A 16,777-nucleotide genomic window follows, 5' to 3' on the forward strand; every position below is an offset into this window, starting at 1 on the left:
GTGAAAGCAGAAATCTGCTGCCCCCTCATTTGGAGCCTGCTCTATCCAACCCCTGTCCACTGATGCCAGATTTCGGATCAGTGAGGGGTGAGAGATGAATGGTCCAATTGAGAAATGGCAATTGCAGAGTTGTTTGAAGCAGAAACCAGAGATATTGTCTGCCATAATTGTCCCAAGGATCATGAGTATATGGTATCCTTTGCTCAAGATTACATTAAAAACACAGAGGCAGTGACTGTAGCAGCTAATTAATCAGAGAACTGTAGAAATCACAGAATATTCGATGGTCCTTGTGGATATCCACTCAGAATATTCTATGATTCAATGATTCTATGATTCCTGAGATGGAAGGGGCCCACAAGGATCATTGATCCAGCTCTGGGCCCTGCACAGAGACCCCAAAAATCCCACCCCGTGCTTCAGAGCATTGTCCAAGTGCTCCTGGAGCTCTGGCAGCCTTGGGAGTTTCCCTGGGGAGCCTGCCCAGTGCCCAACACCCTCTGGGGGAAGAACCTTTTCCCAATATCCAGACTAAATCTCCTCTGACACAGCTCCAGCTGTTCCCTTGGGTCCTGTCCCTGGTCACAGAGAGCAGAGATTGCAGCTGCCCCTCCACTGTCCCTCAGGAGGAAATTGCAGACTGTGAAATTAAATAGCAACAAGTTACTGCAACTCATCTGGGCACAATTTTAAAATGTTTACTTTGTTCCTGGTTTGGTTTGGCCCTGCTGCTGGAACTGGCAAATTGTCCACAGATCATTGCAAATAGGCTGGGATGGAACCACCTTGTTTTGGGGGATAACAGTTTGAAACTGGCCTTCACCCACCTTACAGTGCCTATGGTGGGTGTTTGACCACACTGGGTATTTTTATACACGTGCAAAAGCAGTGAAATACAGACACAGAACTAAAAACACCTTGTGTTTTCTGCCTGCACCACCCTTTCACCCCAGCTTAGCAGCAGTGTGGGGTGGGAGAGCCGCTCATCTGCTGCCATTTCTCATTTAAGTGGAAGAAATTTGGATTTCCCCTGACATGTGAGAGCTGAATGCCTGTGGCAAAAAATAACGAATGGCAGAAGATGGTCAGTGATACTGTATTTATACTGATAGTGGCTCCTCTCCAGTGAGCTGGAGAGAATGAAATTTAGGAAAATAACATCTTCTTGGTCAATCTGACATCTACTGTCATGAAAACTGGGCTGAATAGCCGTGGGAGAACTCAGGAATGAAAGTAAAGGAGTGAAAAACATCTCCAGCTGTCATAAAAAGCAATGATTTGCAATTCCTCCCCTCTCCCAAGGCTCGAGATGGTGTTCACATGAGAGTTGCACCTCGAGTTTCTCTGCTGGCTGTTGGATGCAGTGCTGGCAGGGACAAGGAAAGACAAAACAACTTCTTGTCCTTTGGAGAGCAACAGAGGCAAAGTGACTTACAAAGCTTAAACAAGTTTGTCATTTGAGGTCTCCTAAATCCTTCCCTAGTTCCTTCCTGCTCTAGATCCATGCCAGCAGAGGCGGAGGGAGTGCAAAGGGAGCAGCAGATGCCCAGCATTGCTGAGTCTCAGCTCACCCCAACACAGACTGGCTGCAGACCCTCTTACTGAGCCCGCTGAGGACTCACAGCGGTGAAGTTTCCATTGTGGTTTGCAACTTTGAATCTTAGCCTGAATCTGACCCATCTTGCAAGTCAGCAACATCAGCTTGGGTTTCAAAGTGCTGATGAGAAGATATTTCAATACACAGTATTTTAGGGGTTTTAAATATACAGAGGTTCCTCAGATCCCTTCCCACCCCTGTCCATCAGCTGGGAGGACCAGGTTTCCCAGAGAAGCTGTGGCTGCCCCATCCTTGGAAGTATCCAAATCCAGGTTGGACAGGGCTTGGAGCAACCTGGGATAGTGGAAGGCGTCCCTGCCCATGGCAGGGGGTGGAACTGGATAGACTTTCAGGTTCTTTCCAACCCGAATATTTCTGTGATTCTGTGATTCTAAATATTGCCTGCATCACCCCAGATATCAACTGAGCTGTGGGGGGATCCCAAAAGGACAGAAAACTGCAGGCTTACCTTGGGTGGGGCAGGAGGAGGTTTGCCCTTGGTTTTTGTGTTGCCTCCAGAAGTGTGTTTCTCATTGGGCATCAGCTGATTTTTGCTGCCAAACAACCCCATCCTGGAAGGAAGAGCAGAAATTTTTTTTTAATGAGACTGCTTTTGGGGAAAGGTGCAGGCACTGAGGGACAAATTCTGCATTCATGAAGAAGAAGCTGGAGAAAATCAGAATGCAGGATGATGGCACAGTGAAGAGAGGAGTCAAAAACCATCTTGTCTACAGTCCTCTGCTACCTTGGACCTTGTGAACCCCACAGTTTCTGTTCCCACATGACTCTAGTGTTTCACACTTTGCAAATGAGGTTCAAACAGACACTACAAGTCACCAGAAAAACAAGAAAAAGAGGCTCAAATGACTGCTTTGGATATGTCCCTTCTCCAACTCAGAGATCCCCATCTGATCTTGCACTTGCTCCAGGGCTGGGTGATGCTGGAAGGATGAAGATGGATTTATCAACAGCCCTGTGCTGAGCTGGTCAGCTGCACCAGGGTTTCAGGAGGGTCCCACAGTCCCTGGCCCAAGAACGAGTCACCTCAGGCAGCTCAGGGCTTTCTGCAGTCCCTGTCCCTCCCACGCAGCAGGGCCAGCGCGCGGATGTGGCCGCACCATGCGGGGAACCAGTCCCGCTGTTCCCCACATTTCAGCAGCTCAGGCTCACACTTGGTTTGTCCAGGAAGCCACAAGACCTGTCTGGCCCTTTGGAATACTGTGAGAAGTTTAAGAAATGTGGTGCAGCCTGCATCCATCCTGCCTGTAAAGTGTGGGCTGAGGGCTTGTCTCATCCAGCTGCAGTACTCTGGTACTTTGTGATGTGCTCTGGGGCCTCACAAGGTGTGGGTCTCCCAGAAATCATGGATTAGGTTTCCTCTACCCTATGGATGTCTCAGACCTCCTGGACACCCCAAGGATCACTAGACACTAATGAATCAAGCCCTTTCCATGGATCATCATCTGGTCTGCGTTAAGGATTCCAAACTTGGGCTTGAGGACTGTTTGACTTTCATCCTAGAAATGTAATTTCAGCTCCAGTCTGGAATTCAAGGATAATAATGGGTCTGGGTAGCCAAAATGGCCAAACTCTTCTTGGAGCCTCAAAAATGAAGGAATAGATGAAGCCAGCTTTGCTGAAGTGCAACTTCCAGTGCCAAAGTCTGCCCCACTCCTGCTTTGAACCAAAGGCTTTGGAAGGTGTGGGCTACATGCCCAAAACTCCCAAAATTCAAACCCTGAAGTGCAGAGACACATTGACTCCTATTTCTGCCAAAATACCTCAAGGTCTGCAGTGATCATGGAGGATCAGGGGCCTCAGGTCCAGGGACAACCCCCAAATGTCAGTCTGGCACTGTCTCTTGGTAGTCAGATTCCAACAAATGTGTTCAGAAAAGCTCTCAGCAAGCCAGACTCACAGGGAAAAATATTCCAGTAAAAGCAACTTTTTTTTTTTTTTTTTTTTTTTTTTTTGCTTTCTAGCACAGATGTAATATTTTAAAATCTGGGACTCTAAAATGAGGTTTCTAATGAAGCCACCACAATATTGTAAGTTTGGTTTGTTGTTTTTTTTTTTTAAATGTATTTTCCCTTCTGCTTTATTTTTATTATTACTGATAAGGTATGCAAAATAGAAGGAAATAGCGAAATATGTCAGGATAGCCCGATACACGCTTTCCCCCCATCCAAAACTTTTTTCATCTCTGAGATTTCCTTTGACCTGGGCTTACAGATGGTCCATCCATCTGTCCCCAGGCCTCAGCTCTGCTCCAGGCACTGACAGCACAGTTGGAGGGGGAGTTTCACCTATTAAATCAACCAGAGCAGTTCCTGCAGCAATTTCATTTTTATTTGGCAGCCTCCAGGCTGTACCCAGAACTTGCTCTGCTTAGCAGATCTGGTGGTGCAATGGCACATGATTTATCAGGGAAACTTTTCCTGCTTTTCCACTCATAACTTTGTGCCAGGATTTCAGATTCTGGATCATGGGTTTTTTTGCCACAAGAGTGGCTTGAATTTTTTTTTTTTCTTTTTTTTTTTTTTTTTTTCTTCCAGCAGCAGGGAAAAGCAAGGTATCATTTAAAGTCAAGGCAGGACAATGGATAAGTTTCAGCTATCACTCATTAGCAACTGTGAAAGACAGAAAATCCACCTACATGTTTGGCATTGATTTGTTGTCCTTGTTATGGTCTCACTGGAAAATCCTGGGATCTTTGATATACTCTGCTCCCACATGAGAGATAATTCATGCAACTGCCATATTTTTGGCAGATTTAGGGAGTGTGAGATACAGCACGAGTCAGCAATTTGCTTTGACTGCCAGTCATGTCACAAGAATGATCTTATGGGAGGATTGACACCTACAGGATTATGGATGCTTTTTTTGGGGTTTTCAGTTGCTCTCAATGTGTGATGGCAACAAAAGATATTTTGGCCATCAAATATATCCTCCCACACACATCCTCCCTCTCCCCTTCCGCTCTGTGTCAGGCAATGTAATTTGTCCAATCATAAGAACACCAGGTGCTCACATAATTAATGGAATACATTAAAAAATAGAACATTATTATTATTATTATTATTATTATTATTATTATTATTATTATTATTATATGTTTGTGATTATTGAGGGCCTGCAAAAGGGTAAAAAAATGCTGTTGGAGATTGGACTCTTTGGACCAACTGATCTTCCAAGAGAAGGCAGCTTCTGGATGGGTCTTCACCCTGGCAGGGACACCTGCAGAACATCCAGCCCAAAGATGGGGAACTTTTGGGTGGGTGAGTAAAAGCTCTCAGTTCTGGTCAAATACAGAGATAAATCCTAAAGTAGCTCCATAGGTGCTTTGCAATTGTGAATTCTGCAGGGCCAAAGACTGAAAACCTGTACATTTCCAGCTGAACTTGCTTACATTGTAATGCTTTAGTCATAGACCAAATCTGAGACTAAGTGGAGTGAGCCACACTTGGATTTCTTTGAGCAGTTTAGAAAGCAAGGAGGTCTCATGGCTCAACAAGATAAACTATGACCTGGTGACACTGCAACCACTGTAACAGATGATGGAGCTATTATTTAGATATTCATTGGCAATATTTATTGTATTATCTATAAATCTAATCATAATCATCCACACCATCACTGTGTCCTACTTCTTCCACTGGGCCAAGAATCTTCTTTCAACTAGGCTGGTACCCAGTGGTGGCAGAATAGGAAAGGCCTGGAGGAACATCAACCTCAGCAACTCCATCCAGGGGCTTGGGACCATTCCAGCTCCTCTGGCAGGGTTTGAGAGGAGTGGGGACCACAACTTGGCCTGTGCACCCCCGTGGAGACATTGCAGCCCTTTCTGCACCCTGCTGAGACTGGAAACACCTCTCTGCAGCCTTGCACAGGCTCAGCTTTGTCCCCACGCACGTGTTGGAGACACAGCCGTGCAAGAGCAGCTCAGAGAGGGGAACAACACAGCCCACCTCGAGTCAAGCCTCCCACAAAGGTCACTTGCTCCCACCCACACACAGAAGGGGTTTGAACAGCACTGGGGTTTCGCAGGCCCTACAAAATCCACCAGTCCCACTCTTCCAGTCACCTCCAACACCTTTGGCAGCCAAAGTCACCGTCGTTTGGGCCAGCAAGTGTTTTAAAAACCCAAAATAAGTCCTGCAGGCAAATGTTTCTGGATACAGCGAGCTGCTGGTTCCCATGTCACAGCTGGTGGAACCTTAGATTGGTAAAAAGTAATTTTATTTTCAAAAATAAAGGCGGCTGAGTTGAGTGTGCGTCATGACAATGTGTTTCGCTTCTGATGAATGCTTTAAAAAAATATCTTCACAAGAAAAAGCAAATGAGAAATGCCACTTAGAGTAGTTCTCCCACCCTGTTTTTACTTTTTTTTCCAGTGGAAAGGAGTGCTGGGGAGAGCACCACTCAGAAAATCATAGAAATTTCCTTTTGTGAATTTATAGTATTTCTCATCTAAAAATATTGCTTTTATTTAATAACTAAGAGAAGGGAAATTTTTTTCCTTCAAGCTTCCAAAACGAGTTCTTTTTAAAGTGGCCAAAAGTCAAAGCAGAACAACCAGAACAAAAAAGTTTTAAGGCAACACAAAGTTTTTTCCATATCGCTCTTCATCAGAGAATGGACTGATAGGACAAGGAGTAATGGGTTTAAACTGAAGGAGGGGAAATTTAGGTCTGATATACAGAAGAAATTCTTCCATGTGAGGGTGGGGAGAGCCTGGCACAGGGTGCCCAGAGAAGCTGTGGCTGCCCCTGGATCCCTGGAAGTGTCCAAGGCCAGGCTGGACAGGGCATGGAGCAACCTGGGAAGGCAAAAGATGTCCCTGCCCATGTCAGGGGGTGGAATGGGATGGTCTTTAAGGTCCCTTTCCACCCAAACCATTCTGGGATTTTAAGATCCTATATGCATAAAAACATGTAGCAAAAAACAGCTTCAGAAACAAAATTATGGAATTCTTGGGGTGGTCCTGTGCAGGTCCAGGAGCTGGACTCAATGACCTTTATGAGCTCCTTGCAACTCAGGATATTCTACAATTTTATGAGTCCAGCTTAGCTGCTGCTAGGTCATGAGTAAAGAATATTAGTTGTTCCTGGAAGAGCCAAGTTGAAGAAGCCAATAGACACAAGGACAACGAGCCACGTGGTGCAGCCAGCCCTGAATTTGTGGGACAGACGTGCAGGTCACAGGAACACTGGATGTATGAGCCTCTAAAACTGGGGTTCAAGCTGGGTGCCCACATTGGGGAATGATAGAATGTAATTTTAGCAGCCTTCACAGGGGTAGTTGAGGTGGCATTTTGGCTACAGAGAGGTGCGTGCAGGCTCAAGGGTTTCTGAAGGAATGAGTCAAAGGGAGCTCTTCGAAGAGCCTAGAATCACAGAACATCCCAAGTTGGAAGGAACCCACGAGGATCATCGATCCAGCTCCTGGCCTTACCCAGGACACCCCAACAATCCCATTCTGTGCATCCCTGAGAGCATTGTCCAAACGCTCCCTGAGCTCTGGCAGCCTTGGGGCTCTCACCATTCCCTGGGGAGCCTGGTCAGTGCCTGATCACCCTCTGGGGGAAGAACTTTCTTTAATATCCAGCCTAAACCTCCCTGGAGTCAGTTTCACACCCTTGCCTTGGGCTCTGTCATTTCAAATCTTTGCCCATTTCATTTTCACAATGAGCAGCCCTGCAACACCTACTGCCTTTGGCTGCTTTCCTCTACCAGGGCAAAAGAGATCTAAAGTAATTTCTGGTGAGAATCCAGCACCTTCTGCAAGAGGGATGTGGAGGACACTGACAGGCAGCCTTGAGAGTGCATAGGCGGGGTATAGGAAAGGAAACAAGACCAAACTGAGCAGAAAAGCAGAAGTCTTGGATCACCATTTGCCTCAGCCCCATTAAACTGCCATGGAAAAAAGAGGTTAATGCCCAAGTAAGTCAATAGAGTTTCACCCTGAGGGCAGCTCCAAAAAAAAAACCCCTAAGCCTACTGAAATCACAAAATGAGCCCCCTTTCCATCCAGATTCTGTGGTGGGTGCGACACAGTGTTTTAACAGTTCAGCAAGTTCAGATATTTTAATTCATTAAAAAACTTACGAATGTCTATTTTTTTAAGAACACATTTTTAAAAGGAAATGGGTTCAAAAACCCTAAAAAAATTACTTTGAAAATGCAGATCTAGCCTATTATGAAAGGTTTTAAATGCTAGCTTTCTCTTTGCAAGTCCTCCCCTCTCCTGAAAGAATTGCTGAAATCAATTCACTTCAGATGCAATAATTTAAGTGTTCCAGATTTGCATTTTGCATCAACAAGGAGTGAGAAAGTTCAGTAAAAAAAATTTCCTCCAGTTCTCAGAGCATCACAGATGCATTCAATTCTCTTTCCCCTCAATAATGTAGTTTTTCAGAACATTTCCTGACCTGGCACCCTTGGACTGCTTTGCAAGACACAAAACTGAAGAATTACTGAAGATCTTGATGGATCAGCTCCTTAAATAAGAAGAAAGATTTGCTACTGAAGCAGTTTTTGCTGTGACCATTTTCTACTTCTGCTGGGTTTCTGTCAAGTCCTTTTTAGCTCATATTTTGAAATAATTTGCAGCTTTGTTGCAAATTATTGCAACAAAGGAGGAGGTAAGAAGACAGCTCCAAACCAATGTGCTGTGCTATAAAAAGCATTGAAACCATGAGCAAGGTCTTTCTCAGCAGCAGAAGGTGGAGGCTACAGCCATCCTCTGTGATGTGGTGGCCAAAATCTGGCTGTCCCATCCCTGGAAGTGTTCAAGGCCAGGGTGGGTGAGCCTTGGAGCAACCTGGTCTAGTGGAAGGTAGACCTGCCCATGGCTTTAAGGTCCCTTCCAATCCAAACCAAGCCATTCTGTGATTCCATGATTCCAGCACTGCAGGAAGTCCCCGTGAAGAGCTGGAGAGTCCAGAGGAAGAGGCATCCTGGTTCTTGCTGGGGAGTGAAGCAAATGTTGGGTTTTCATGTTGCATCCTCACCAGAGAACTGGGAATATCCTACTGGCAGTGTTCAGACCCCGTTTCAGTCCTGATCTTTGATGGATACCAGATTGTATTTGTGCAATGAAGACTCTGTCAAACACTCTGGTTCATGTCAAAGGTCCTTGAAGGGAAGGTGAAGAACCCCCAGGAGCAGCTGGGCTCTCCCACTGTGGTGAGGTGCTGATGTTGAGGCTGATCCATCTTAAAACTGCACAACCAAAGAACACCAAAGCAACTGTAGCTGCCTCCTTCTCTTGGCCCCATCCTCCTCCTTCCCCATTCCTGGGCATCCCATCTCCCTGGCTTGAATTCTGTCCAGGCCCCATTCTTGAGCACAGCCAGTGTGGCCAAATTGCCTTGGAAATATCTGTTCCCTGGCAGCCCAGAGCAGATGAACAAATCCTGGAGCTTTGTGCTCCTGTAATTTATCCCAAAGTGAGTGGTACACATTTCAGGAAAGAGACTGAAGCCCACTGGCTTATTTTAGGGTCTCCTGCTACAATCCAGGCCAGCTTTCCATTTCTATTACAATTTATATCTGCCCTAAATCTACCATTTTTCTTAGGCCATGATTTGCAGGTGAACCTGGCCCAAGCAAGTGAAACAAGCAAAAAATCCATCTGTTCCAGGTCTTTCTGAAGAGCTGGGACAATCTTTGGGAGAAGGCTGTGTGAGGCTGGGGGGGTGTGGGAGCGCACAGATTTCCGGAACCTTGAGTTTAAGCAGACACAGAAAGTCTTTTGACAGGGAATTAAAAAAAAATAAAGAGAAGAAGATAATAAAAGCTTCTTGCTCATTCCAGAAGAAGAAAACAGCCTCCTGTTGCCAGAGTGGTCATTCCCTAATCAAAACATCTGTCTGGAGGAAAAATGGCTGCTTACATTGAGCTTTGCATCCCGCTGGAAGCTGACGGATGCTCGGCTGGGCTGCAGGAGGCTGCGGGCCAGGAAACAGAGCCAGGGCTCAGGGTCTTGGAGAGGGGAAATGCAGGAGGGCAGACTGCTTATCCCACCTCCCTTCATGCTTCCCTCATGAGCTCAGCCCCGGCAGCAAGGTGGGATGTCTGCTGGGAATGTCTCTACAGGACTCAGGGGCTGTGGGATGCACTGGAGTGGGGAAGGAGGAGGATGGGTCCAGGAGAATGAGGCACATCCCTCTGGGTACCTGCAGCCACTCTGGGGTTCTTCAGGAGGGACAGGTTCTATGACAAAACTGCACTGCCCAATAGCACTTTCTGCAGAGTCCGGAATTTCAATTCAAATTTCAACTCAAACCTCTCTCTGCCCAGTGTTGGTGTAGGCCAAACTGTGGATGGGTCCTGGGTGAGCAGGGAAACAGCAGGGAGAAATCCCCTCCACAGGCCACCCCTATCTGACATCCAAACCCTCTGAAAGTGGGCACAGGCCATGCTTCCTTGGCCAGAATCCCTGATGCTCCATTCCACAGCACTTGGAGGACACATCTCAGGAATCTGTAGGGATGTGGGGAGGTCCTGGCCCTCCCAGCCCTGAGAACATGAGGAAATGGATGGGCTCCACACCTTTATATATGGCCACCCAAACTTCTGCCCTGGGGAAGGCCCTTCCTGGAGGCCCTGCATTCCAGAGGATGACTTTTCCTAGGAAGGGGACAGCATTTTATAGGACCAAGAGGAGAAATGGACCTGGTGGCAGGCTGGTGCTCAGAAATTCAGTTCCTTGGATCGGGTCTCAGAGGGAATGATGCTCCCTCCCACCACACTCAGCAGAGGCAAAGGGCTGTAGGGAAGGATGTACATTTCCAATTCCCCACCTGAACGCCTCCAGCTGCGTGTCAGGAATAGCAATAGGATGTCAGAGCACTTCCCTACTCATCACAGCTGTGTCCATCTCCTGTCAGCCTTCCCCGCACACAAAACCTCTCTTCCCCTCCAGGCCCAGGGAGAATGGGGGTGATGGGATTGCCAGGATGTGCACACCTGGCACTTCTTTTTCTTCCCCTCCTTTTGCAGCAGACCGAAGGAACAACATCCCTGCAAACCATCCCTCGGCGCCGGATCCAGCAGGAGCTAGGAAGTGCCTCCATCATCTCCTTAACCCACAGATTGTGGGGAGGAGAGGAAATAGGACAAGGAGGAAGAGGAGGGTGGATGAAGACAGAGAAAAACCTGCTGTGCCTCTCCCCACCCTCAGGGGAATGTGGATGGGGGTGGGATGTTCCCGACTTGCCTGCTTCCCACGCTGCTGCTCCGGGGGACACGATCCGAGGACGCACGAGCCACTGGTCGGACCCATGACAGATGCTCCATGGGGCTGAAGGCCCTTCCCAATTTTTTCTTTCAGAGGTCTCTGGATTCCACCACATCCACACCATCCATGAGACCAACAGCTTTACACCCACCGACCGCAGGAGCAGCCTGGTTTTGCAAATGCTTTTAATGGGATTTCTTTTTTTAATCAGGTCTTTGTGTCAGAACTGACTCTTTTCTCCCCCCCTAAGGATTCCTTGCTCTATTTTGATTATAAAAATGATCACCTGGGAGGGGGTGGGAGTTGCACTTCCCAGACAACCTGGCCAATGAAAATAACAATGAGGAAGGCGAGAAACACAAAGAGAATCCAGACACAAACCCCAGCAAATGCCACAGGCTATTAACAGCTGTCAATAAAAGCAGTGAAAATTACTGTGAATGGATATGCTTCCACTATTAAAACCACCAAATTTTAGGAAACCACCCAACAAACTGGCTTTGCAATGATCTTTCCTTTCTGTCGCTAAAAAAAAAGACCTTTTACTGATGAAACACATCTTGTTCCAGCCAGCTCCATCCCTCTATGAACCTACTCGACCATAGCAGCGTGGTCTAACGAATTAAGACTGGTCAGGGACTTGTGGGTTGCTCTGAGGAAGTGACTTTCTCACTTTGCCTCAGCATGTTCAATTGAGAGACTGAAACTATGTCCTGGGAGATAAATGTTGTATAAGAAGCAGGATTTGTTTCTGTAGAGGCTTCCCATGGTGGATGTGTAATGAGCTGGCTCCTCTGCGGTGTTTTCAGTGTATTTTTTTAAGCTGTTGCAAACACATGGCCCCCAAAAACCACTATGTACACCTCTGTGGGTAATTGCATGGCGTCATCTTTGCGTTGTAAGTGACAGCAGGAGGGAAAAGGACGCTTGGTGTCAGCCAGCTCGAGCCTGGGATGACCTCACATCGTTTACACTTCAGCTGCCCCCACTGAGCAGGACAAACACGAGCCAACATCTGCCGGGAGTGATGCACAAACTAAAGGTCACCCCACACTGGTGATGTTGTTTACAGGAGGAAAAGCTTTACAGGGTAGATCTGAGCTGAGATCATGGCAGCGGACCTTCACCAGCCACAGGACACAAGAACAACAAGAGGGTGGCTGAGGACACGATGATGTGTGAGGTGGGGACAGCTGCTCCAAGGTGCACGTGGCTGGTGCCCCCTCTGGAAACATGGGATGGAAAGCAGCCTTGGCTCTTCAGCTGTGCTTCTGACAAAGGAAGACAACCCCATGGAGGGCTGCAAGGCTGTCTGGGCCATACACAGGGGCCTGCAAGTCCTTGGGGGTCACATTGAGACCATCACCCTGGAGGGTCAGCACAGAATCTCAGAATCTCTAAATCCCAGAATCCCAGAATCTCAGAATAGTTTGGGATTGGAAAGAGCCTCTGGAGAGCAGCCAGTCAAAGCCTCTTGCTAAGGCAGGATCACCTGTAACAGGTGACACAGGAACATGACCAGGTGGCTTTGGAATGTCTCCAAAGAAGAAACTTCACGCCCTCCCTGGGCAGATGTTTCAGTGCTCTGACACCCTCAACATAAAGAATTGCTTCATCATGGTTGAGGTGGAACTTCTTGTGGTTTATTGTATGTCCATTTCTGCTCATCCTGTGGCTGGGCACCACTGAAAAGAGCACCATCCTCTGACACCCTCCAAGCCTGAGTGACACTGAAGACAACCAGGAGAGACACTCAGCCCAGCAGGCCTCAGCCAGGTGTGCCTGCTCTTAGAGACACAGAAATGAGGAAGCCCTTGCAGATTTGCCAAACTTCCCCCTTGTCAATTCCCATTTTCCCTTCCCAATTCTCCTCCAGCTAAGGGCAGGGGATGGAGGTGGAGCTCCTCAGGTTTGGGGCTGGGGAAGAAGAGGGCAGTGTCAGGTTAGGTGGAGGGCTTTGATCTTTAAGACAGGGCCTTGCCATTTGGTGGGCAACCTCTCTTTGCTAAATGAGCTTCACTTCCTATCCCTGTGAAAAGGGAAGTTGCTCTTTTAGAAAGCTGCTGTCATCCACCACCGAGGTGGGAAGGAGGAGCTACCACGAGGTGCAGCAAAGGCTGAGCACTGCTGTAGTGTCTGCCAAGTCATCCTGGAAACAGGGCGACAGCGTGGCAGCTCCAGATAGAAACCTGCTTCTGCTCTGACACACATTCCCACTGCTGGCAGCGGGGAAACCCAGCAGCTGCAGCTGCCTACTGCAAAAGCCCTGCCAGTGATGGCCACAGTTCAAGCAGCTCAAAAGTAAGAATTAAAAATAAAAAGGATTGGGTGTGCTGTGGTTGGCCTACTGCATACCAGGGAGGTCTTTCTGGTATCTAAGTTATCCTGTGTGTCACCTGGAGCACTTCCCTTCATCCTTGGGCCCACACTGTTTCCTCCAGCCTGGGAATCTCATGGCCACGAGATGGAGCTTCTGGAAGCCCAGAAAATTTGCTTCCTCAGCCCAGGGATGTCCTCTGAAAGCAGCTGGAGGGGGAACCCTGAGAAAGTTTGTGAAAAAAAGCACTAAAAAGGGAAAAAGTCTCTCATTTGCAGCTCCCAGTCACTCCAGATGGGCTCCATCTGTCCCTGTTTCCCCAACCTGAAAGCACAGGCTGTGATCTCACCCAGACAAGCAGGGTCTTTCTGGTGGTGGCTTCCACCATGTTTTCATACGTCAGCCCCCAGATGTTCTCCAGTGCCTTTGCAGGCCCTGACACGAATGTGAAATCATGGAATTATAGAATCACAAAATAGTTTGGGTCGGAAGGGACCTTAAGGATCCTTCAGTGCCACACCTTCCCATGGGCAGGAACACCTTCCATTATCCCAGACTGATCCAAGCTCTGTCCATCCTGGCCTTGAACTCTTCCAGGGACCCAGGGGCAGCCACAGCTTCTCTGGGCACCCTGTGCCAGGGCCTCACCACCCTCACAGGGAAGAATTTCTCTCTAATATCCAATCTAAACCTACTCTCTGTCAGTTTGAAGCCATTCCTGGGAAAGCCTCCCTGCAGATGACCCCACAGCCCACCAGGATAACCCCACTGCCAGACTTGTGCAGTGGTGGCACCTGCACGGCCTCCTTGTGCAGCAGTGCCCACCCTGTGGCATTTTATCCATTTCACACTGACACAAAGGCATTCCTGTTGGGATTTCTGCTGCAGAAACAACTCCAGCTTTGAACTGAGCCCACCAGGAGGATGAAGGTACCCCTGCTTTCCTAGCTGGCCCCCAGGACTGCTTCCCTATCCTGCTGCTGCAAAAGCTGGGCAGCTCATTTCCTCTAGACTCTGTTTTCACAGGCTGGCCAAGCTTTTCTCTTCCCTTTTAGGAATGAGTAGTCTCATTTACCATCAGAACCTCCCTGTTCCCACACCTCTAGCAGCTTATTTACAGTGTCCTGCTGCTCTTGGAAGACACTGATGTGTTACAACCAACCCACCAGACTCCATTTTGAGAGTTCATTTTCGGAGCTCTCCGAGGACTTTTTGAACGCCAAGGCAGCATCTCAACTACTAAAACAGGCAATATTGGAGTTCCTCCCCCTCTTAAAAATTTGGTGGCTGCATCCAAACTCCTGGTGATCCCCATTCTACAGGAGCTGTGGTGGCTCCTGGATTATATTTATCTATGTATGTTTATCATGTTTATGTAAAGTCTATCCTGATTTCACCGGCCCTCCTGTTGGATCTCTGCTTTGCAAGAGACAGGCTATCTCTTTTTCCCTAACTTTAAGGAAAACAGAGGATTTTCCCTGATCTCATCCCCGTGTTTGGGATGACACTCAGACACAGCACCAGGTACCAGATTGCCCCGAGTGCAGGGTGAAGATGGGTTCCCTCTTGTTTCACTACCATTATTTATCATTAAATCCCATTGGTTTTGCAGTGATATCTCTGGAGACTGGGATGAAAATGCAGATTATGCTTGATGGCAACTGGGAGATATTCTGCTAGCAATTGACACATAGAGATTTTGTCTGGATCCCGTGAGGAAAAGCCTTTCTGAAAAGAGAAAGTGACTCCTACCCAGGCCAGTTTTCCCTGCCAATTTTGTCCTACACTCACAACAAGACTATTCCTGACTATTTGCAGCAGCCAAGACCTTGTCTCAATATTATTTCCTTTCTGATGCTCATAAAGAAAGAAGAAACCCATTGCTTTTTAATCCCTTACCCAAAATTAGAAGATTAACTCGATTTTCAGAATTAAAATAATACCGAAACATCCTTATGGTGCTCGAAGGAGACAGAAATGTGACAGAACAAAGCCAAACCTCACAACCAGGTTTGTCACAGAAAGTCATTATTTATGGCACTGAATTGATGGGGCTGATCCACTCTCAGGCTACCTCACATTTGATCTGGCCTGAAGTTATTGCCTCAGAGCTGGAAGAAATCTTATTTCCTAAAGTTTCTTGCTTTTCAAGTGTCCATCCTCTGCCTGGCACAAGCAGTACTGCACTAAAACAACCAGGATTTCTTCTCACCTGGTTAGGACAAGTCTTGTACAGAGTCCCACATTCACAATTCCCTTCCACTCACAGTTATTATTCCTTGGCAGACCACTGAGTGACTTTTAGAATGCTTTTTCCAACTTTTCGCCACAATTTTCAGGGGAAAAAAAAGCATTCCATGGGAAATCACCACCTTTCAAAACGTTCTGTCACACAAACACCACGAGTATTGGCACCTTTCACTGGAAAAAAAGAACAATAATCATGCAAGTCTGCTGCATTAATGTCTCAAGCAGCTGTGCTCTTCTTCCTCTGCTTCTAAAATGGTCAAGGCCAAATATGCAAGAGACAGCCAGGAAAAAATGTCGAGATAAAAGTAAATTTAAAGCTTTTCTATCAATTTCTCTGCCTTCTTAGACTGGTATCACTCGTCCCTCTTTCCATCATGCATTACAGGTGACGCCTTGATTTTTCCACAGGTCGAATTTAACCTCTATTCAAAGCCCACTTCTCAATCATCATCCTCCCACAGACACATTTCGAGAGCTTCTGCCCCAAATTTCATGGTCCCAAGTTGTTCACATAACCCTGGATGCCACCAAGGCTCAGGGGCTGGGCAAGGAGCTGTCTGGGCTGAAAGAAGTCCAGCAGTTCCTCTGCACCAGGCATTTTGTTACGGTTTTTCTTTCCCATCCCAGGTTTCTCTCTCAAGAGAGACCTTCCATAATTGAGGAAACACCATCCTGTAGTAAATTGTGACCATGGGAACCTGGGCATGGGCCAAGCACCTCTTTTGCCTCTTGGCTGTGAGGTCCCTTTATCAAGTGACAAAGAGTTTTTCACCCAACCTTCATCCACCAAAATCATTCCTGATGCTGCCATCACCAAGGCAGACCAGACATCCTGGACACCAAGTAATTTTTCATTCTTCTCTGCTTGTTAAGTAGCAAAGAATTCATTTGTGAGGCATGTGTTTATTATTTCTGCTGTGTCTCCTACGTGGCTGACACACAAGACCCCAGGGGTGCTGCTCGCTGCTTTTTGATCAGTAACACATTCCACGGCTTCCAGAGGAGCAGAAATTGCCAGTGAGATTGGGTCAAATTTGGAAAACTATTTTATAAAAGTATGTAAGTAAATAAATAAAGAGGGGGAAATGCAGGGGGGTGATTTTGAAAAGCGCATTTCAGTTCAGAAGCTAAGTGTATTCCACAGGGTGGCAGAAATGTAGGACTGGCACCACGAAGGTCATTAATCTCAGAGACTCCCCTATCTTGTGCTTCAAAACTTTCAGTGATGGAAATTCCCACTGCTTCCTATCAGTCTATCCCAGCTCTCCAATTCCCATAGCCTTAAAATGGCATCCTAACAACCTCCACTAATTTCCTTCACTGAAAGACTCACGACTCTCTGTCCTGCCCGTGGTGGATGTCCCATCCCT

General features: G+C 47.2%; 1 protein-coding gene across 1 annotated transcript in view; it reads right to left on the bottom strand.

The window, feature by feature from the left end:
* BLK (BLK proto-oncogene, Src family tyrosine kinase) overlaps positions 1–10,899 on the bottom strand; it is a 34,690-nt gene extending 23,791 nt beyond the window's left edge. The window contains exons 1-2 of the mRNA XM_041426133.1: positions 10,820–10,899; positions 2,067–2,169 (exon numbers count right to left, since the gene is read on the bottom strand). Coding sequence (XP_041282067.1) covers positions 2,067–2,169; positions 10,820–10,899 — 183 coding nt within the window. The remainder of the gene's footprint in view (positions 1–2,066; positions 2,170–10,819) is intronic.
* Between the last annotated feature and the right edge of the window lie 5,878 nt (positions 10,900–16,777).

Source organism: Onychostruthus taczanowskii, unplaced genomic scaffold (assembly GCF_017590055.1).
Source record: "Onychostruthus taczanowskii isolate IOZ18803 unplaced genomic scaffold, ASM1759005v1 scaffold90, whole genome shotgun sequence".
Classification (NCBI taxonomy): Eukaryota; Metazoa; Chordata; class Aves; order Passeriformes; family Passeridae; genus Onychostruthus; species Onychostruthus taczanowskii.